Below are 22,426 nucleotides of genomic sequence, written 5' to 3'. Positions count from 1 at the left end.
TAGGTGAAATCCCAGCCACCACTTCTGAAGCTGTTTGCAAATGCCACGTTCCTTTTGCTGAGCCTGAACTAAACCCACATGGTCCATTCCTTGCAGCATCCTACAGGTCTCCCTCTCTCCTAACCCTTATGCCTCTTATGCCCTTATCCCTCTCGTAACCCTTATGCTCTCTCCTAGTCCCTTGCTGTTAAGCATCTCTCTGATGTTTTGATTCTGAACAGACCTGTATCCCTCAGAATCCTTGAGTGCTGGCCCACCTTGCACATGCTGCTCTACTCAGCCCTTCCTGCTTCCTCATCTCCCTCTCTTGTCCAGCTTCTCTGAGACCAGTTTTATCTGCTTTGTCCTATTGGGTCTTTGTTGGTGGTTTGTTTGGACAATGAAAGCAATTTCCTTACAAAACATCTTTAGATTCCTGCATGAATTTCCTTGCTTGGGAAAGCTCATTAAAATTAATTTACAATTTATTCTGAATGTTAGGATTATATTGCAATAAATTGCCTATGAATGCATGCCAATTCCCTTCAAGCATAAACAAAATTACTGAATTGTGCTGTAAGCCTTGTATTTGCAAGTAACAGGGTTATAGGCCTAACTAAGAGGTCCTTTAAAATGGTAAGAGCTAATGATTTTGGAGAACTAATTGCTTTTAAAGGCACAAAAGTAACTCCAGTATCATTTCATGGCTATTACTAAATGGTCCTCATATTTGCCAGGATATCTTAAATCGGGCTTTATTGTCATGCTTATTTTTTTCCAGTGTGAAAAGAAAAATAAATTATTTAAATCTTTCCTCTCTGCCTCTCAATAATGGAATTACAAATACTGTATCTGTTTCACTTCCTGGTTTATTCTCTTTGATATTTGTGGAGCCTGAAGTGATCTCACACAGGCTTTATTCTCTTCTTTGGGATAAGATTAGTTCCAGTGATTCTCTTGGAAGATTACAGAAAAAAAGAAGTGTACTTTTAAAATGTGTATTATATGCTTGAGTATTTCCCCAGTAAGCAGCATGACGGTGGTTACAAGAGCATATTTTGCATACATTTTTGTTATTGGTATTAATTATATAGAATGAAAATAGAAATTGCAAATGAAAACATCTTGTGGCCATATGAATCCAGGTGATATAGAAGGCACTTGGAAGGAATGAGAAAGGTAGGTCAGTTGACCATGGGACAGAGTCAAAAATGTGACAAAGGAGATTCAAATGAGGCCCTTCCCTTTCTTATTTTCCTAGCTGTAAGCAATTTTTGCCTTTTTTTTAAACTACAGCTTTAAACACAATTAGGGTTGAATATAGGGGAAATAGTATACTGGGTGTTTGTTGAGTTTGGAAATTGATTTCTGCTTTCATTCAGTGGGACTTGGGACAGGGTGAGCTGTCCCAGCTTTTCCGAAGGTGTGCAAGACTTGCAAACCAGCTCCTAATGTGGTGTCACTTCTGTGATTTTACCTATACAGCTCACCCCCATTCTGTTGTCCCCTTGTTTTTCCTTCTGGTGGATTTTGCTCTCCCAGGAATAGCTGATTTTCTGAAATGTGTGATTTGGAACAGAAATTGATATGTATGTACAAAAAATTGGAATGTGAATTCTAAGCCTCTGAGTCTTAATTCAAAGGAGAATGAAAAGGGTCAGAATGTCAGGACCTCAGACAATGCGGTCGACTTCATTTTGTCAGTACAGAAGTAAAACCAAAACCGATTTCTTCTCATACTTCTCAGTTTAGCTAGATTGTGATTATTGCATTGCAAGTCTGATAATACATTATGTTGTGATGTTTTTGGGTTTTAAATAATCTTCAAATCTGCGTCTTCAAGAATCACCATTTTCTAAAAGAAGCAAGCAGGCATATTATGGTTGTAGAATAGAGATAAAAGCACACATAGAGCCGAACAGCTTGGATGCTGGAATGCAGCAGTACCCCCAAAACAAAGGAAACAGAGCTGGTTCAGTCATTTTGTGGGGAGAGGCTTTATGGCTGTACTTTTCTGTCCTGAATTCTTTCTCACTTTGTGTGGAGTGGAACAAGGTCATGTTTTTTTCCTGAAACAACCTGAGATGACATAGCAAATAACTCCTTTGGAAGCTGTTCAAAAGTGTATATGTTATAGTTCTAGCACCTCTTTTGTTAATAAAACATTTCACTTCATACATCATGCATGGGGTGCCAATGATCTGTATTGGAACTGAATCACAGGATATGCTGAGTTGGAAGTGTCCCACAAGGATCATTGAGTCCAACTCCTGGCCCTGCACAGGGCTCCCCAAGAGTGACACCCTGTGCCTGAGAGCACTGTCCAAATGCTTCCTGAACTCTTTCAGGCTTGATCCTGTCACCACTTCCCTGAGGAACCTGTGCCAGTGTCCATCCACATCTGGGTGAAGAACCTTTTCCTGATCTCCAACCTAGATTTCACCTGACACAACTTCAGGCCATTCCCTTGGGTCCTGTCACTGTCACCCCAGAGAAGAGATCAGGGTCTGCTCTTTTTCTTCCCTTCATGAAGAAGTTGTGACTGCAATGAGGTCTCACTTTGGTCTGCTACGGGCTGAACAGACCAAGTGACCTCAGCTGCTCCCCATACGGCTTCCCCTCAAGGCCCTTCACCATCTTTGTTGCCCTGCTTTAGGTTCTCTCTAATAGTTTAATATCATTCTTATATTGCTATGACCAAAACTGCACACAATGTTCAAGGTGAGTTTATTATTCATTTTAGGTAGAGTATATAAATTTATTAGCTTACCATAATTTATAATTTATACCATCAGAGGTGGAAAACAGAGTCCAAATGGCTGTTGGAGCATGAGGTCCTGTCAAAGGAAATGTCGTGAAATATTTTAATCTTCTTAGAAGTGCTGCATATAGTTCAGGCAGATTAAGTTTTGGCATCGTATCTGGAATCTGCCATTTCTGGTGCAGTGGATTAGAATGTGAATTAGCCTGTGCCATTGCCACAATTTCTTTTCTGTTTTCTTCAGTGACAGGCTGGGGTTGGGAAAGTAGTAAGGTTATGTGCGCAAAGATTAAAAAGAAAATCTTATATAAATAGTAATGAGGATGTGGCTGGAAGCAACACAGTGTATATATATCACTTTTTTAAACTTAGAATCTGGCAACCCTAACTTTGGCCTGTTTTGTATTTATTTTTTGTGAAGGTGTTTAAAATGCCAATTGATGGGGTTTTCTGGATTTTTGGTTTTGTTGGGTTTTGGTTTTCTTTGTTGTTTTTTGTTGCTGTCGTTGTTGCTGTTGTTAATCTCCAGAGAAGTTTTGAGCAGGTATTAACAGCAGCTGATGGTATTACAAAAAATCCTGAGAGACCTGATCCTCTTCTCTCAGCCTTTTTTATGCTCATTTAGAAAGTGAGTACTGTTTTTTACCTTCTCTGCAATCACTTTGTACTCTTTGGAAAGAAAACAGAGCTTTGCCTCAGTTCCTACTTCGCTCATTTTTCTTTGGAGCTTAAGGGGGATTTAGGGGAAGTTTGACTGCGTTTAACATTCAAACTGTTCCATAAGGTTACAGAGTAGCCAAAAAGAAACTATTTGATGTGGGAGAGAAGGAATGCTAAACGTCACTTCACGAAAAATACTGTGAATTATATTGCTTTCTTACTCTTAATTTTCCATGTTCTCTATCATTCTCTTGAAAAGGCTGAATTGCGGGAGAGTTTGCAGTTTACAGAAAGAGCAAATGTCACAGAAGGTAGAAAAGAAAGGATGCAGCTGTTACAACAGGTGACAAAATTTAGAAGGTAGAATGAAAAGCAGCCATACAAGCCCAGACTGAAGTTTCTCTTATGCCTTGTAAAAGTTATGAAGCACTTTAAGGGTGGTAAGAAATATTTTGGCATTGTTCTGAACACCAAATGTCCAGACTTGGTCTTGCTCTCAGGGATTACCTATTACTTATGTAAGGTTGTAATACTGGGTTTTGTTTGATGGCAGGTTTTAACTATCAATTAAATAAAAAAACCCTCTTTTTAATATGTCAAGTCTTGTAAAAAGGTGACATTTTAATTTTCAAAAAACAGTTTATCTTCATTTAAGTAGTGTCACTATTCTATGGCGTTATGAAAAATACAGTTATTCTAGGACAACCTGCTTTGATGGCCACATCAGTTCAAATTTGATTTTTTTTTTTTAACAGGAGAAGACTTTGAAAAATTCTCAAAACTTCACTGCAAAATTCTGGATACTGTGTGAAGGAGTGGTGTGTCAAAACTGTCTCAAACATTGGGTTGAAACCATTAGAATAAGTGATTTGGTAATAAAAAAAAATCTCTGCAGATTTTCCTAGAAAATGTGAAAAATTTGGATGCTCTTCTGGTAGGCACTATGGCTGTAGGAAAGTTTGGCAATGACTTCCCAGGCCAGTGATCCAGCCTGGAATGGGGAGCTGAAGCCATGCTGCTGCTGTAGCCATTGAATTAGAGCTTTCTTGATTAATTCAGATAAGAGTTTTTTGCATCTTGTGATGCTGCTTGGGTTCTTGACAGGAGGGGAGGGATGGGTTTAGGAGCTTGACTTACTCCGACACTTCTTGTAGCTCAGTATTCAGGATGAGAAGTGGGATAGGAGGTCACACTGTTTCCCTTTCCTTGTCTGCTTAGTTGTTTAGGTTAGACAGGACTTAAGAAGTCCTGTATTTATTTTTAAGGGCACAGGATCTCATGGATGTTATTGCTCAGTAAATAGTTTTCAAAATGAACCAGTACTAGTACTCATAGGAATATTTTTGGTTTCAATCTAGGTAGCCTTTGTACTAACTAAACTTAAAATTACTTACATGGATTCCTGTACTTTGTAACTCCTTTGTCAACAAGATAATTGTTCTTTGAGAATGCTGTTTTATTTATAGCCATAGTGCTGGAGTCCATCACAGATCCACAACAGCAAAGCTTTCTTTTATCTGTCTTGCAGTATGCTGTGGGGTCAGATCTCAATCTTTAACACTCAGTGGTCCAGTGGTGAAAGACTCCAGAGATCTGAGAATTATTCTGTACTGATTTACACCATGAATTGGAATGTCAGGTTTCACCTCTTTGAGCCAAGTATCCACCGCTTTTTTCTCCCTCTCTCTTTGTGTGTCCGTCAGGTTAACACATCTAAGCATGTGTTGGCATGATATCCCGAATCAGTGAGCCTCATTATCAGCTCAGTGCATGGCTGCAGTAATACTGCTAAATAGCTTTTATGATTCTCTTTGCATCAACATTTCAGAAGTTGCTGCTGTGATGTAGCTGTAGTCAGATACGTTTTTGTTGTTTTGTGTAACTCTAAATAAAGTGATAGTTTATTGCAGTGCCAGAAAATGTGTCTGAAGGACAGCAGTGCTCGAGACATTGCCTGTACAAGAATTCCAACAGCAATGGTTAATGGCTAGGATTTAAAGACACTTTTAAGGCCAAACATTGTATTTTCAGTGTACAGCTTAAGGATATGTAGCAGTTCAGTTTGACAAATAACTACATCACTTGATGTTGTGGTTTAAGCCCAGCCAGCAATCAATCACCACTCAGTCACGTCCTCACCAGCAGAACTGGAGAGAGAATCAGAAGGGTAAAAGCTAGAAAACTCATGGGTATGAGATAGAGACTCTTTAATGGGGAAAGCCATACTCACAATCAAAGCAAAACAAGGCGTTAATTCCCTGCTTCCCATGGGCAGGCAGGTGTTCAGTCGTCTCCAGGAGAGCAGGACCCCGTCACGTGCAATGAGTGCTTGGGAAGACAAACACCATCACTCCAAATATCCCTTCCTTCCTCCTTCTTCCCCCCACTTTATATACTGAGAATGATGTCAGATGGTCTGGAATATCACTTTGGCTAGTCTGGGTCAGCTGTTCTGGCTGTGACTTCCTGACATCCCTGCTAGCATAGCAGTATGAAAAGCAGAAAAGGCCATAACACAAAAACAATAACAAAATAACAATGGCAAACCCCTCTATATTATCAACACTGTGTTCAGCACAAATTCAAAACACAGCCTCATCCTAGCCATCCTGAAGAAAATTTATAACTGCCCAAAACTCAGGACACTTAGTAATGCAATTTTCTTTACTGGTATTGGAAATTGGCTGATAAAACCAAATGTTTGGGAAACTCTTAGTCTTATAGAACATTGAAATAAAGACAGTGTTTAAAACCCTCATAAACTGTGGAAAACAACCGTATTTGTTTAACCCTGAAGAGTTGAATCCAAATTAAGATAAGACCCAGTAATTAAGTTGATGGCCTTTTCCCTTGTTGCTTTTGTGACACTTTTTATAGGTATGAAAATTTTTATGCAGGAAAGATCCAGGCTTGAATTTTGAATTCCAAAATTTGATAAAAGCAGGTGGAGAAAAAAAGGTAGAGAAAAAAGACTGTGTAGAGAAATTCCTAAATTTTAGACTGAAAAGGTGTTTCCCTTTCCTCCCTTTCACTTGTTTTCCATCCATCATTGCATTTGTTTCCAAAAAGAAAGTAACAGATTCTAGAAATTGGTGTCTTTTTGCTTCATACTTGTACATTATTTAGTAGCAGGGCTTTGTCTTTTCCTAAAGTCAGTGAGCATTCCTGCAATAATCCTTTTAGAGGAACTGCACATCTCTTTTAGCAGGGTTAATCTTTTATGTTTGGTTCAACAGTACATTTGTATTCTGTAGTTTTTATGACCATGAGTGTCCTTGCATTTAGTATTTCTGCCTTTCAGTATATTTACACATCTAATACATGCATACACATAAGAGTAGTATATAAGAATACCATACAGTTTTAGTGCCTACACATTTATGTTTTTGTGATGTTGAAAGATTATATTCAGATCCAAAATAAGTGGTTAGCATTACAAAAATGACAAAAATTATATTTTTTCTCATCACTCACTGTTTTAGAGCTCAACATAGTCCTTCATTCTCAAGTGAGAAAAGTGGGATTAAGGACAAAATTAGCTTTCTGCAGACTGAATTTATCTGAAATGCCAGTGGAAGTGCACCTTACGAACTGATTCATCTCTAGCTGTTGTAGTTTACACATGACAAATATCAGTTATGAACTGCTAAAAAGGCAGTGGAACAGATGGGAGATTTAGTTTTCACAGGGAAGAAGATAAGGAATAAAGACAGCTGCACTGTTATAAAATGAGCCTTGATGAAATCAAAATCAGGGTGACAGAACTGGGAAAAAAAAAGCACATTTTTATTATGGCATAAATCAATGATTAATGTAAAGAGTCATATTTTCTTAAAGGCTGAGAAGGGACACCTTTGTTCACGAAAGGAAAGGCTGTGAAGAAAACATTTTGATGCACGAAAGCTAGGCTGGAAATAAATCCCTATAGACCGATGTCTATGGAGCAGGTATTTGTTTATTGCAGCACTGGTGGTGAGGGGGATTTCTTCTCCTAACTCACCCACCTTTGTCCAGTGCTGTGGTATAATTACACAGTATTTCTTAGCGCCACTGTGTCACTACAACATCATCGTGTATGCGACAAAACTAATTTACACAGTGTGATCTCATGGTTATTAGATAGTTCTTTCGCGCTGCACTTGCGTCTTCCCAGTTTGGGGGTCTTTGATGAAGGCTTCCAAGGTCTTCTTCACATCTGAACTTTTCAACTTTGTCTTGGGAGCATGTGCAGTTGCGGTGTTCCTTAGTCTGTCTGGTCTTAACTGGTCTAAATTCTTTGTTTTGTGGCTAATTGGCTTTGTACTTGCCAATTTTTCATTAGTATTATACTTATCTTTAAAGCTATCCACCTGGCAAGTTTTTTCTTCTTTTTTTTTGTCTGTTCAGCATTAAGCAATTAGTTAGCCATATACTTGCCATTACATGGTATAAAACTTTATTTCTATCAGGTTATATAGGTATAAAAGGTATGATTCAGGTTATATAGGTATCAGGTTATATAGATATATTAGGTTATATTGATATCTTATAATTCAAGCTATATAAGCACCTTGTACCTTTGATCTCAGCTATATATGCATCAATTTGCACACAGTTCTTCTCTAACAAGTACTTGCCACAACATGAAGCACATCAGTAATTAGTAAAGTAACCCAAATCTGTTTTTTTTCCCTTGTAAATGTAATGAATGGTGTTCATTACAAGAATTGTTTTTAATGCCTCCCTTCTGGAAGACCAGGAGTGCTTAGTTTCGCATCCTTGATGTTTCCAATAAAAAAAAAAAATATCTCTTGTAGGTGGGACAAGAAGATTAAATCTGGCAAAACACTGCAATAACTATATTGAACAATGAGTTTTATACCTGGGGGCTCTGTTTTGTACTGAGATAAACAGGCAAAAATCTCATCGGTTGCAAAGGTCAGTGTCTGAGTATCAGAGGTCAGAACTGCCTGTGCCATCTGGAAATGACAGTATTGCACTGCTCACTGTAAAGCTATTTGAAGAGTAAACTATTTACAAGTAAGTGGAGATAAATGTTAATAAGATTTTAATGGAGTTCAAGTGAGGTGTTAGTGAAGACCTTAATGAAAATAAGACTTTTCTAGGGGTGAAGAAACTGCTGGTGAGTAAACTTGCTATTTAGTAATGTAAAATGCTTAAAAATTGCTTCAAGTGACTGTGTGTTAGCAGTACCTTACATTTCCTAGGGACAAAAAAGAGATCTCCTTTAACATCCTTGTGAAAAGCCCCTGCATTTTTCAAATTTTAAGTATATAAGCTGGACACCTGAAAACAACAATGTACTGGAGAAGTAACCTATTTTCTTCAAGTGCAGTAATAGTATTTTGTTTTTTTTTTTCCGTGAGCCATATTTATTCCTATTGATAGTTTTTTGGAAAGCCGTTTTCTACAAAATTCCAAAGTTTGGAACACTGGGCATTTGAAATACTTCTAAAATGTTTTTAATGCATCTATAAATGTGACATTAATTATTTTTAAAAAGATCTCTCAAGTTCCTTATAATATTATTACTAAGGCTGATTACTTTTCCCCTTCCCTCTGTTCTTCTTGGCCTTAACATTTCCACCTCTGCATTTCTATTGTGCAATATACAACAAGTGCTTATTAAAGATAAGTTTGGAAAAGGTTTGAATTTCTTGGAAGGTCATAGCAGAAAACCCATGTTCTCGCTCTTGTCAACAGATATCTAAAAATAAAAATCTTAATTGGCATCCTATTTTTCCATATGCTGTGGAATTTTAAAATTATTTTTCTCATGGTGTGAAGACTGTCCTTGTGATCTTCAAAAGGTTCTATTTGTGCCTTTTTGTACCCAGGGGAAGGTTCATAGGAGAGACAGAGAAGAAGATGCCTGGAGCCATTGCTGTGCAGATTATGCACCAAACACTGCTTCACCAATATCTTTCTCTGGTGGAGTATGCAAGGCAGGAAACCTTGAACCAAGTGAAGTGAAAAAAAGATCTGATCTGCTCTGTCAGCTAGAGCTTTGGAAGTTGTTCTCTACAAGCCTGAGCCTCTCTCTGTCCTAGCCCACAGAAATGTGAATTGTGGCTATGAACAAATGCAGATGGCTTTGAAAGGATTTGCAATCTGAACAGAAACTGAGGATAAGGAGTTGATTGAGTCTGATGAAGGAAGTCAAGGAATCAGTGAGTGGGAGTGGGAGTGGTGTGGCAATTGGCTCATGAGAAGGTCAAGCATTGCTGAGGCTGGGGTGGAGGCTGGCGGCTGAGAATGGGCCTAAAGTAACACAGATACTGAAGGAGAGATTCAAAGATTCACAGCAGAGTGGTGAGGTTTTGGTATGAATATTTCTCATCAGCATCCCCTGGTCATTGATGTCACACTGTCTCAGAGGGCTTTCACAACAAGGCATGGCAGTACTGCCTGCTCAAAATTAGGAGTTGCTGTGTTGATTTTTTAATGAGGGGTGGAAAGGTCAGGCCAGGAGGAACCTTGCAAGAAAAGCCGCTTACATTTGGTCGAGCAGAGCAGCCCTGTGACCAAAGACTGAGCGCTGTCTCTGAGAGTTAATGGAGTGTTGGTGATGTACAGGAAATGCTCATAGGAACCTGAAAATGGCCTTGAGTGCTCTGTGCTGAGTATCAGTTCTGCATTTCAGGACACAGGCTTCTCAGAGACAGAACTTAGTTTGAAGAAGGTGACAAGCCTGGCTTTTGTAGAAGGATTGAGTATCTCTGCCCTGTTGGTGTGGCACAGGGCCACAGCATGTTGGAGCTTATCCCATCTCAGCCTGCCAGAGCTCCTCAAACTGCATGCTTGTAATGTATTCAGGCTGTTATTTTTATTTTTTTCATGGTGTGTGGTGGTGGTTAAATTTCAGCTGAGGTAGATCAGTGAGAGCAGGTTGTTCCAAAGGTAAAAGGCCACCAAAAGCTTCTGAGCTGCTCCACAGGGAACTGAGTGATGATAATCTGAAATCTGACCTCCTTCAGGCAGCAGTTCAAGTGTCCAGAGTGTTATTTGTGAGAGAGACCCATCTGCTCTGAGCACCTCCAGCTGAAGGAGGACGGAAGGCTGGTCAAGGGCTGGGAAGTCTGGCCTGCTTTGACTACACTCAGCACCCCAGCTACCTGCTGGGGACACTTCTGTGACTCCATGAACATCCTTCTGCAATGTTGAGTGTTGGATTCACAAGCGGCACAGGGACATGCCTGTCAGGAGAAGTTTAAGATCTGAGGTAGCTACACAGAGAAATTGTATTTATTGGGTAACATGCTCTACAAGCATGATGGTGTTACTGCCATTGATGAAAAGCTGAACAGTCCTTAATGTTTTTGTTTTTCCCCCTGAAGTAAGGGGAGGTTAAGCAATGGTGTTGAGGTGCACATTAGCTTGGTGATTAATTGTCATTTATTAACTTGCACTTGGCGCGGAGAGACAGGGTGGGTAGAAACTCAGTCTTTCCATAAGGAAAGACTCTGTACTTTTAAAGGCAAAGTCCATATGGTTAGTTTTTCTTATCAGAGAATCAAGCATGTCTGGTGTGAAAGGATTTGTGACTTGGACATGCAAGGAGCTTATCTTCAGAGAGAAAGGCATGGCTTTTTTACCTAGGGGCAGCTAACAAGCATCAGTTGCCGAGATAAAATGTAAGGACAAGAGACTTTCATTTTAATACTATATAAATTTGCCAAGTCAGCTAGATAGGAAGGTAGGATTTAATTTACTGTGTTTACATTGTGATAAATCCACAGTGCTTGGTCTTTGATATGTTTTTTCTCTAGGAGTGAGTGGTATGAGTGGTGCTTAACCCCAGACTGTGTCTTCTTTTTTCGAATATGGAGACAAATTCCAACATACAGAACTCTAAAGCCCTTCCTGAAATACAAAGAAGTTCCTATTTTTTAATACAAGGAAGAATTTTGATACAGCAGTAGTTTAGAAAAAGATTACTGAAAATCATCATTGTAGCCTTACCTCTGCAAAAAGTAGGGATAATTCTGACATTAAATCAGATACTACTCATGTAATCAGTTGATAGTCTGGATCAGTTTGTGACTTTTGATTTGATATATTTGACTGTAAGGGTGACCTGTAGCTTCAGTGACATCATTGCAACCTGTGTCCTTTTTAAGGTGAATTCTTTACTAGGTCAGTGATCATTTTTGCCAGTGACTTAATGAGGTCAAAATGAGACCCAGAGGTTTCAGCTTGTTGGTGTCTTTTTTGTAGCTGCAGCTATACTGAAGATGAAAGGTCCTTTTGGAAACCTTAGAATATATGTTTAGCAGGGTGAACCAAAAACCAGTAATGTCAAACTATAAAAATGGTAAGCTTTCGGTCAAAGAGGCAGAACTATAGAAACAAATACTTTCTATGGTCTTTATTAAACATTCGGACTCGCCAGTTTACTTCACAAACTGTAACTGCAGTAATTCTACATTGTCCTTTCCCAGTTGTAATTAAGGTCAGAGATGCCAGAGTAAATATTAATAAAAAATAAAAGCAGAATAGCAAAGGGAAGCAGCAATTGTACTGTCAAACTGAAGAATTTACTTAGGCAGAAAAGCACTTGTGAAAAATTCTTTAAGTGGTGATTCTAGGAAGATATGTGCCATGAATTTTGTGGACCTGACTGTTAAGAGTTGAATTAAGGGTATGTATAATGAGGATAACTAGAATTTGGATTCTTTTTTTTTTTTTCTTTTTAACACTAACTCCCGTGCTGTTCCAGACTGGGAGATACATAGAGCCGAAATATGAAATGGAAAATGTATTCCAGATACTAAAAGTAATTTTTAATATCTTGGTTTGCTTGTTGACAGCGGTTTGCTTTGATAGTTTGACACAATTCATGCTGCCTTCACACATACTAATACAACCTGCATCTTAAGATGCTAACCAAAAATTTCTTTTTTATTTACTCTTCTAGCCGTCGGTCTGGACAGTATACAATGAACCATGACCATTCCAAGAAGATCCCTGATGGAGCGTCGTTTGACCGCTCAGGATCCCAGGACTCCTTGGATGAATTGTCTATGGATGACTACTGGAAAGAACTTGAAAACATCCATGAAACCAGAGGAAATAATCACGAGGAACGACTAGCACTTGTAGTGAAAGAGCCAGATGGTAATGAAGTCTGTTCTGTCAATGTTCATCAGTTTGCTGATTTAGGGATTTTTCTCCAAATCTTATTTCAAGAGATGGCACCCACCTAATACGGATCACAAAAGGAGGTCACTTTCCTGAACATCTGCTTTGAAAATTCTGTTGCCTTTGATGCGTATCACCAGAAACAGGCAGTGCCCTGAAAGAGTTTTATCAGAGACAAGAAAAAGGCTGGTTTTCCTTTGAATGGTATTTTCAGAAATCAGAAAGGTGCCTGTACTTGCAAATCACAACAACGGAACTATTTGCAGTTTACTGTTGAACTAACTTACCCTTTCACTCTTTGTGTATGTCGTTCGTTATTGTAGCTATTGTGGATAGAAACCTCACGCTTTAGAAGACAAGCCAATGATTAACCGGTTTAAGTTTAGTGAGTAACTTTCTGTGCTTGTATTGTGATTGTTCAGTTGTACTATTTTTGTTTCTCAGAAACGTAAATTATGGGCCACTCCTTGGGGCATAGTCTTGGAGGTTGGGCAACTTTTTTTCTTTTTCTGTTTTTATGTCCTCTCAGATAAAGGAGGAGTAATGTCCTTAATTCCAGTTTTCTCTCCAAAATTATTTTTTAACAATTCAGTAGCTGCCTCTCTCCCATTCTTATGAGACCCACAGTCTCAGTAAATTAAAATGGTGAATTTTGCATTTTGGTGTGGCCTCCGCATGAGTGAGTAGAATGTGCTCCATGAGCTTTCAAAGGGATTTGCGCTTCTGCCTCCCTAAGCACTTTGAAAAGTCATTGCTCTGAAGAGCATAACAACATGGCCCCTGGAGAAAGCAGCAAGGCTCCCAACCCTAGTGACTGGGGAGCTATGGGGTTTTCTGATGGAGCCATGGGGCTTTCTCCAGAGCATCAGAGCCCATTTTTCTGCAGTACACAAAACTCTTCTCTTACTGCAGCTCACTGATGTGGCTGTGCCTTTAGACTCTGCACCCCCAGCCCCACCATTTCCATTTGGTTTATATGTAGCCTTCTTCCCCCTGGTTACTGCAGCTGATGCTGGCGTGAAGCCAGAGTGATAAATCACAGTTGATTTATCAGCTTGAGCATATGTTGCTGGGCCCCACACCTTGCCTAATGTGCAACACCTCTCTTGGGCATGAGTATTCCTGAGCACGTGGGATGCTGCACCTTGCTGATGGACCTGCCTGAAACTCGGCCAGGCAAAGGCAAGGCAGGGGAGAGAGCTTGCTCACAACTGCTCTGGAGCATGGGTGTAGCCCTTCTTTCCAGCCCTGATAACAAAACCTGGGAGTTTCATCAGAGGCTCAGGATGTGGCTGCGCAGCCATAGCAAAATTCATACTTAATTTTGGTGTCTGTTTTCTGGATGCTGTTAATATTAAGGTGCCCACTTCGATGTGCTCTGGGCACAGTGGTGAAATGCTATCAATAGTGAAGTTGACATGCCAGCTTTGGAGTATTTTTAGATATCTGATAAATGGATATATTGCCTGAACATTTAAGAGAATTGTTGGCATTCAGCACAACCTCAACTGCTACAGACAGAACTTAGTGTTTTATAGAAAATATCATTAGGGAGATACAGATTTCAGAAGCAGAAGTTTTGCCATCAGTGGCAATATTTAATAGCTTTCTCTTCTTTTATGTGCAGTGATCTGTCAATAAAAGATACCTTATCAGCTCTAAGACTAAAGCAAAAATTGTTCTGTGGGCTGTCAGCAGGCTGGAGACCATGTCATAAGAACTGATGAAAAAATAGCATTAAGGTGACTCATGTAGGCTGGTTTGTCCTTCATTAAATTGAGCTAATGGAAGGCTGTAGGATTAATGTATCAAGAAAAGTGGGCAGAACCATGCCAGTAAGAGAGGTTAAAAAGACTGAGTATTGAACTAAAAATCAGTGAAGCAGCAATGATCTGGCTTTCAGGCTTCCCCATACACATTTTTATTTAGGTACATTTATAAAATGGTCTATGATTTTAATGGAAGTGCTGTAGATTATTATAAAGATTGCCACATAGCAATCTGTATTGGATTAGCTACTTTAAAAGCTTTGATATCATATATTAAACCTTTTGAGGCTCTTTAGAAACAATAGCTTTTTTCCGAGTCATGACAGTGTAAGTAATTCTTAATTGTGTATCCCCTTGGTACTTTTCTGTGAATTACATTAACCGTGTCATGTCATTAAAATCCAATATGCTTGGCAGTACTCGAAAGCCAATGTTTATGCCTTTTTCTCTTCAAATTGCTCAGAGGGAGAACTGGAAGAAGAATGGCTGAAGGAGGCAGGTTTGTCAAATCTGTTTGGAGAGAGCTCTGGCGACTCCCTGGAAAGCATGGTGTTCTTATCCACACTGACTCGAACCCAGAAAGCTGCGGTGGAAAAGCGAGTAGAGACTGTCACACAAACCATGAGGAAAAGAAACAAACAGCACCAGATTCCTGATGTCAGAGATATCTTCAGGCTACAAAATGACTCAAAGGGAAAAGTGAGTTCCTGATGGTTGTTTTATTTGATTCTGGCAGAGAGAAGAGAGGGACATGTACAGATGGGGGAGAGCAGGGTGGCACATGAAAGGGACATTTCCAGAAGATTTGTGCCTAACTTCGCTGATTTCCAAGGGAATTTTTCACTAAATTTTCAGGGATGGTGATTGTCCAGATTTGCATTGCATTAAGCAATTGCAGTATTTATAAAGAAGTATGTATATTGGCCTCATTTTACTTGTAAGTGATGAATAAAACAGCTGCTCATCTTAATCAGAATTATTTTTCACACAGATGTGAAACTTATCACAGCAATCACCCAAAGAGTTACCACAAGCCTACTTTTACTTTTGAGTGGTTACCTCTTACTGGTGCTTTTGTTTATTTGTTTGTTTATAAAAATGGGAAAAAATGGGGCATTAGCCTAACCTTCTTGGTTTTGGCTAGGTCTTTATGCCTATCACCTGGGGGTGTAAACCCCATACTAACTTCTCAGGGCCTATGTGTGTGTTAAACTGTGTATGGGAAGTTGCTCTGACAGGCCCCAAAGGGTCCCAGTTTTCCATCATGGGATATTGAAAATAATTCCCATATACAGGAAAGGGGAAGGAGGGAAATGGAGACTATAGGGGAAGGAGGGAAATGGAGACTATGATTAGAATTCCTTTTCCATGGAGAAGGGTGTGTGTCCTCTCTGCTCCCTCAGAGCACTGAGATCTTCAGCCTTAAGAATGAGATCTTATGGCATGACTGGTTTGCCTGACCTCAGCTCTGTCCCTTGTTCTCATGCTGACAGTGCCTTTCAGTGCAATTGTTCTGGTGATGGAAAGCACGGTGAATTTTGAGGGAATTTAATTTCTTCCTTCCTCTCCTTCAGCAACTCCTTCTAAACTCAGTTGAAGTGTAGTAGGAGAAGTGGTACATTCTGGAGTCACAACTTCCCTTTCACTGTTCTGCTTTGCCTGTGGTTGCAGAAAAGATATTAACTCCATAAAAGATTTCTGGGATCTGATTTGTAATTGACTCTACCTAAAAATTACAAGATCTAATAGCAGAGCAATTTAGGTAAAATACCATGTAGCTTAAAGCAGTATAATTTCTCTTTTTTCCTTTTATTTCAGTAAAGCACAAGAAATATTCACATTCCTGTATGTAAGCTGCTTATTGTAATGTTTGAAAATCCTATGTCACAATGTTCGATAGATTTTTCTTCTCTTAAACTACATGTTTTGATATTGAAGACACCACTGAGAAGGCAATTTTTTAGGCATTTAAGATGTATAAAACAAATGGTTATTTATTGAATATAGAAATAATGGTGGGAAAAAATCCTTCTAAACTTGTCTCCTTGACAGAAATAAAGTAATACAATTCCTTTCTCCAAAGCAAGATAATTGTTAAGAAATCATTGCTTGTGGTTATTCACAAAATATATCACCAAAAGCCTGTAGGGAAGTAGCTTCCACTACCTCCCTGGGTAATGTGTCTCATTGCTTTGTTACTCACCCATCATTAGAAAGCTTTTTATATAACAAAAGAGGACTGAAGCCACCTGCAGCTGTATGAAGTCATTCCAGTTTAATAATAGCCTCTGAAAATCCTGTAGCCTCCCTTCATCTGGAGGAAAGCAGGAGGAAAGGTAAAACAATAGTGTTGATGTTTTGCATGAACACAACAATTGTGTTAATGTTTCTCCTAAATTTCCTGCCATATTCCCAAAGAGAAACTAGACTTTTGGTACCTTAACAACTTCCCAGTCTGCTTCTGCTGCTTTCTGCTTTCTTTTTTTTCCTTCTGCTTGTGAAACAGAGATAATTTTCCAGGCAATTGTGCAAACTTCTTCCTCCTCTCAAGATACCGGATTTTAAAAAAAAAAAAAAATAAAAAAAAAGAATTGAAAATACAGATTATGCTAGTAGGATAAATCTTTAAAACTTGCATTTGTCTTCTCAGTAAGTACGGAGTTATGAATTGCTTGAGTAAAATACAATTAGAAATACAGTGTGCTAAACATTCATTGTTAATTTGAGTTGCCAGAAAGTAAAAATTATATGTGGGTAAAAATGTATATGAGTCAATGTATACCCATATATGTATGGGCAGAGATTTTCTACATGTTCTGAAATATTTTGTCTATAGTTGATGTTACCCAGATCACAAAATGTCACATCTTGAGACTGGGTAGGGCAGCATTACAGAAAGGAGAGGATGGTTCAAGTCCTTTCCCGTGCTTTGTGTCTTCAAAGTGTCCTGGTTTTATTGTTGGAAATCTAAGCTGCAAGCACAGATATTATTGTTATGCTGTCCTGCAAAAGGGATGGGATTGATCTCTGGGGGAGGCAGCCATGTAAGCTTTTCCAAGAGGAAGGAATTTGGTCTGAGTCAGTCAAAATGTCTGCTCCAGATTCCCTGTTCATATGCTTTCCAGTGCAAGCTACAGCTTTAGGTCAGACTGCATTTTCTTATTCTTTGCCACTTTGGAAAATAAAATCCTTCACCCACTTAGCCTTCTAGGAAGAAGTGAATTGACTTAATTACTTCTTTTTTAATTACCTAGGTTTCAGATCCCCTTAGAGTTTGGCAAGAGTTTGGCAATCCCTGAAACACAGGGATGTGATTTTGCATACCCCTGAATTGTAGCAGTGCATTTAATCCTGCACAGAGTCAGAGGAGTTTCTGCAACCATGCTCTAGGTTTTTATAGGCATGCATATTTATTGTTCCTTTCTTAGGTCTGTGATGGAAGTGAACCTTCAGCTGTGAGAACAAGTGAAAACAAAAATGAAGCACATGATGGAACAAAAGGTAATACAAAGTTACTCTCTTCTTTATTTTATTTTTCTTTTGGTTTGTAGGTGTTCAACTACACCTGCTACTGCATGGGTCCTTATTTTAAGTAAGTTTTCCACAAAATAAAATTAAATTATAATAAGAAACCTGTTCTGGACTGCATTGTTGGTGTGTAAAATTTCAAGTGTGCCTGTAGGTAGTGTCATTTGAGCCACCTGAGAATCCCTGTTTATTATCAGGAAGCAACTTATAATCAAGCTATCTGGGAGAAGTCTCCTCTTGTAGCTTGTGCTCAGGTTGTTTCTGATCCTTATTTTATCACTTCTGGTCTGTCTCTGCTGTACAGTACAGGAAATGAAGGTCTGTGCATAAACTCATCAGTGCATACCAAAGAATAAAACTGAATGGACTATAAGCAAAAAAAAAAAGAAGCCAATAGAGAACTGGTTGGACTCAAGCATCAAGGAAACTGTGACAACTGGCTATATATCTGTAGCTCAAATTAAAAGAAAAACAGGGTTGAAAGAAAAAAGGTTGTTTACCATTTCAAGGAAAATGGAAATGGTGTTCTGTGTGCCTACATTGTATTCAGTGATACGTGATCACAGAAGAGAGGTGCAGTACCCATGGAAGACCCTTTCCTCTCACTGTCAGGATAGTACATCACAGAAGTCCTTAGCTGACTCCATGGTTTCTGTTTTGAGAGTATGAATTCTGATGAAAGACTTTGTCAGAGCTTTCTGCTCTTCATATCCAGTATTAAAAGTGTAGCTATCCTGCATCATTTTAGGTTTCTTCAAAGTAAGGGTTGCACTGGGCTTGTCATACCATCCTAACCACCCCTGTAGAGATCAGGTTATTTACTGGCAGCTGTTTAAGTTTTAAGATACTGCACTTTTATTCTGTTTTGTTTATATGTTGGGGTTTTTGCTTCTTCTGGAGGACTGGATAGCACATAGATGTTACACTGAACCCTATACCCACATTAAGTAGGCAGATCAAGTTACTTATTGCAAGTTAGTTAGCTTTAATTAAGCCACCAAATGAAGTTCTGCTTCAGTTCTAGAATACTGACCAGTAACAATTTTTCCAAAATGTAGACTTGGAAAACAGCAATGGACAATACAGAATGTTTGTGGCAGTTGGAGTGGGAGACCTGAATATAAGCCAGCCTTGAATAACACTGAATCTGTGTGTTTCCAGCAGTGTGTATTTCCCTCCCACTCTCTCAGCAAACCTCACTCCAATAAGAGCAGTAAAAAAAATGGGAGGACTGCCAGACTGCTGGTTCAGCACAAGGGAAGGAAAAGATGCCTGGTGCTTGTGTCAATAAACTTCACTGTAGGATTCAGAGCTGGAAAATTACCAAGCAATTATTACAGGGTTTTTATCACATCTGGTTCTTTTTTTCCCCATGGCCCTGATGAACCCTTCAGAAATGGGAAGTTCTGAAATGCAAATCCCATATGCTAGCTCTCCTCAGCACAGATTGTGATGTGGATGGCAAACACAGCCTGCTTACATCCTGGTACACTCCTGCTCTAGTCAACATGCTACAGTGGGCTCTGCTCCCAAGACTGGAGGAGGAAGGAAAAATCAGTTCAGTCTGCAGTCAAACTATGGAAGTTTACTGGTGTTTAAAGCATGCACCTGGATCAGTGCTTGATCTTTCCTCCAAAATGATGAGCAAATAAGTGTTGTACAAACAGTGAATGAATTTAAGGCAAAAAAGCAGTGCCTGATATTTCAGAGGTACTAAATATTTATGAAATCCAAATCCAAGGACATTATTTTAAAATGGAAACCTTTGACACAGAAATTGTTCCAGTTTTACCCAAAAAAATATGAACATCATCTCAGACATTATTAAAAAAAGTCTAAATTGAGACATCTTTAAAAAACCTCTTCTTGGCCATACTCCAAAGGTGATGACTGTTCCTAATGGGATATTTGAATGCTGCATTCCCAAGTGCTTCTGACAGACTAAAGTTGTTAATGGTTTGCCCTTATGATGCCTTGAGAGGCTACTTAGCACAGAGGCTGGACAGAGTTAAAGGAATAAAGTAGATACTTATTAAAATAAAGGGTTTGTCCTTTAAAGGACACACCTTGGGCAGTATAAAAGCCTGGCCAGGGCTACACACAAGATGGACCCAAGATGGTCACAAGATGGACAACTGGTTACAAGTTTTCACACTTTTGTAAGTTTTGGTCCATTTACACATTGGGGTTAATTGTCCACTTACAGCTTCAGGTCATGAAGTCTCATTCTCCCAATTTACCATTATCTCTCCTCAATTTACCATTGTTTATACTTTTTTGGGCCTGAAGCTACAATGGTGTCCTTGGTTCTTGGGCTGAAAAAGGATTGTTTTGTCTACCTACACTGTGAAGAGAACTTGCTAACACTTTGTATGGAGTTCAGAGTCACACACCAAGGCAGTACAGAATCTGGAAAATATGAAAGCTAACACTTAAGGCATCACTTAGAGCACACCTGGGCAATGTGAATCTGTTCTCATTTCTAACCAGTCCAACACACCTTGTTTCTTGACTAAATAGTATATGCAAACTCACAGAATAATAACTGCGTTTGTTTCATGTAGGTATGGAGTGTGTCTCCAGGAAACAAAAAGAAAATTCAGAATCATGTATTAACCTCTCAAAAGGCATTATCATTTTAACAATCCATGACACTCACTAAAGGCCTGCAAAGCTAGCAGTACATTCAATAGATACAAAAGAAAAGAAGTAATTTTCTTTGGAATTGCGTGAAAAGGTGTAAATAACTGTGTTCATTAAGGCCTCTCAAGAAATAAAAAGGGAATAATAAAACATATGAAAAGCTAAATACTTATTAGCTTAAATAGGGAAATAGCAAAAGTCAGTTTACTGTGACTGCAATTGTTTTTCTGAATTTAGGATTAGCTACAGGGGAAGAATAATAGATAAAACCTCTGTATAAGGGCAGCTTCAAAGCATAACAGTCTAGAGAGTGGATGAAAAAATTGTGTGTACTGTGTGTAATACGAGGGTAAAGAGCAGTAATGTTTGCTTCTTGATAAGGAAAACCCCTGAAATCTGGTGTTTTTTAATTAAAGAGTTTGGTTTTGCTTTTCGTTTTACATGATGAGGATCCTGTAGCCAAAGTAATGGTGTAAGTGTGTAAGTGAAATGATTACAAGATTTTTTTATTTCAAATTTATGAACTAACTATAATCTATGAACTAGCATTTTAGAGAAGTGCTTTGTCAGTCAAAGAAAAAATCATTCTACTTTCCAATAGTAAATTAAGATCTGTCGGCTTAGCTCCATTGGTTTATACTCAAGATTCTCTAGCAAAACTGGGATATAGCAGCTGATACTTGCCATGTGTCCTTGTTTTATTTCTGAAGAATTCTTATAATTTTATGTAATCTTTAAATAGCTCTGTGAACTAAGGAAAGGGTACAGAACTCATGTAAAATATGGTTTCCACATCCTCATAGACAATATTTACATTTTTCAGTATCACACTTGCATTTCCCTCATTAAATATTGCCTGTGGTTGGCAGGTTGGCAGAACACCAAGGCTACTTCCTCTTACAGCTGCTGCCTAGTTCAGGAATGTACAACAATGGGAGCAAGGCTATACAACCAAGAAGAGACTCCCTACAACAGCAGCACTTCCAGATCTTTAAAATGTGCAGATCATTACTGAGACATCTGCTTTACATGACACCTCTGTGACCAGAGGACTGAAATAGGAGCTACTTCTTTTTTTGTTTGTTAACATCAGATCCCTCTTAGGCTGGTAGGAAGTATGTAGGTCAGGTATAGGCCACATTAGCATGACAAAAGTTTTGGGGGGGACGACGGGAAACTGTTCTCATTCAGTTTGGGTGACTTAAACAGTTTACATGATATATATATGGATATACACGCAGGGATGCCAAGGATCAGAGTCAGGGATGAATTTGACCTTGGATATGTTGGCTTACTGAGAACTCAGATATCTCTTTACCAAAAGGAGCAGCTCTAGTTTCAAGATCAGTTTAATCTTTAGAGTATGCCTTCAGTGTTTTGGGGTTTGTGGAAAGTGAGCAGAAGCCACTCTGGAAAAAACAAGAGATGAGTAACACACACAACCAGCAGAACATGAAAGTGTTCTATTCTACTTCTCAAAGCATCACTTGTGAGTAATGTCACATCACAAGTAGAGTCAAAGTATTAACTCAAATCCACCTTCTCTCCCTGAAAGTGTCTCAGCTTAGGTAAATGCTTTGACAAGGGAGTGATTGTGTAAAGCACTGTGCCTTACCAAAAAGTGGCTGTTACCAAAATGGTGGCTTCAGCCATTTGTCTGTCAGGTCCTCGGGTCTGGCCCTGGCTGACTGAGGTTATTTTCAGGACTTGCTCTAAATAACGTCAGAGAATAGTTTTGTGTTTTTCAATAAGGTGCAGATATAATTTAGAAAAAAATGTTGAGTTGCTGTAATTATTTTTTTTAACTTCCTGCTTCATATGTTTGGATTGTGAGCTTGCAGCTGAGTTCTTTTACAGACTGCTGATACCATCAATGTAGAGCAGCACTTCCCTGACTCCTCTTAATCAGCCTATCTGCAGGCTTTCCCCTGTTTCAGAATCACCT

The 22,426-nt window shown here is 38.9% G+C and overlaps 1 protein-coding gene across 5 annotated transcripts in view; it reads left to right on the top strand.

Annotated features, from left to right (window-relative positions):
- The window catches only part of ARHGAP18 (Rho GTPase activating protein 18), a 96,814-nt gene that overhangs the window by 45,021 nt on the left and 29,367 nt on the right, over nt 1–22,426 (top strand). For all 5 annotated transcript variants that reach the window (XM_086877044.1, XM_086877046.1, XM_086877047.1 and 2 more), the window contains exons 2-4: nt 12,318–12,517; nt 14,774–15,009; nt 17,739–17,811. In XM_086877044.1, the coding sequence (XP_086733170.1) occupies nt 12,318–12,517; nt 14,774–15,009; nt 17,739–17,811 (509 nt within the window). The remainder of the gene's footprint in view (nt 1–12,317; nt 12,518–14,773; nt 15,010–17,738; nt 17,812–22,426) is intronic.

Source organism: Cyanistes caeruleus, chromosome 2, assembly GCF_971803275.1.
Source record: "Cyanistes caeruleus chromosome 2, bCyaCae1.hap1.1, whole genome shotgun sequence".
Lineage (NCBI taxonomy): Eukaryota > Metazoa > Chordata > Aves > Passeriformes > Paridae > Cyanistes > Cyanistes caeruleus.
The sequence above is the reverse complement of the archived record's forward strand: the minus strand, read 5'-3'. Positions and strand labels throughout refer to the sequence as shown.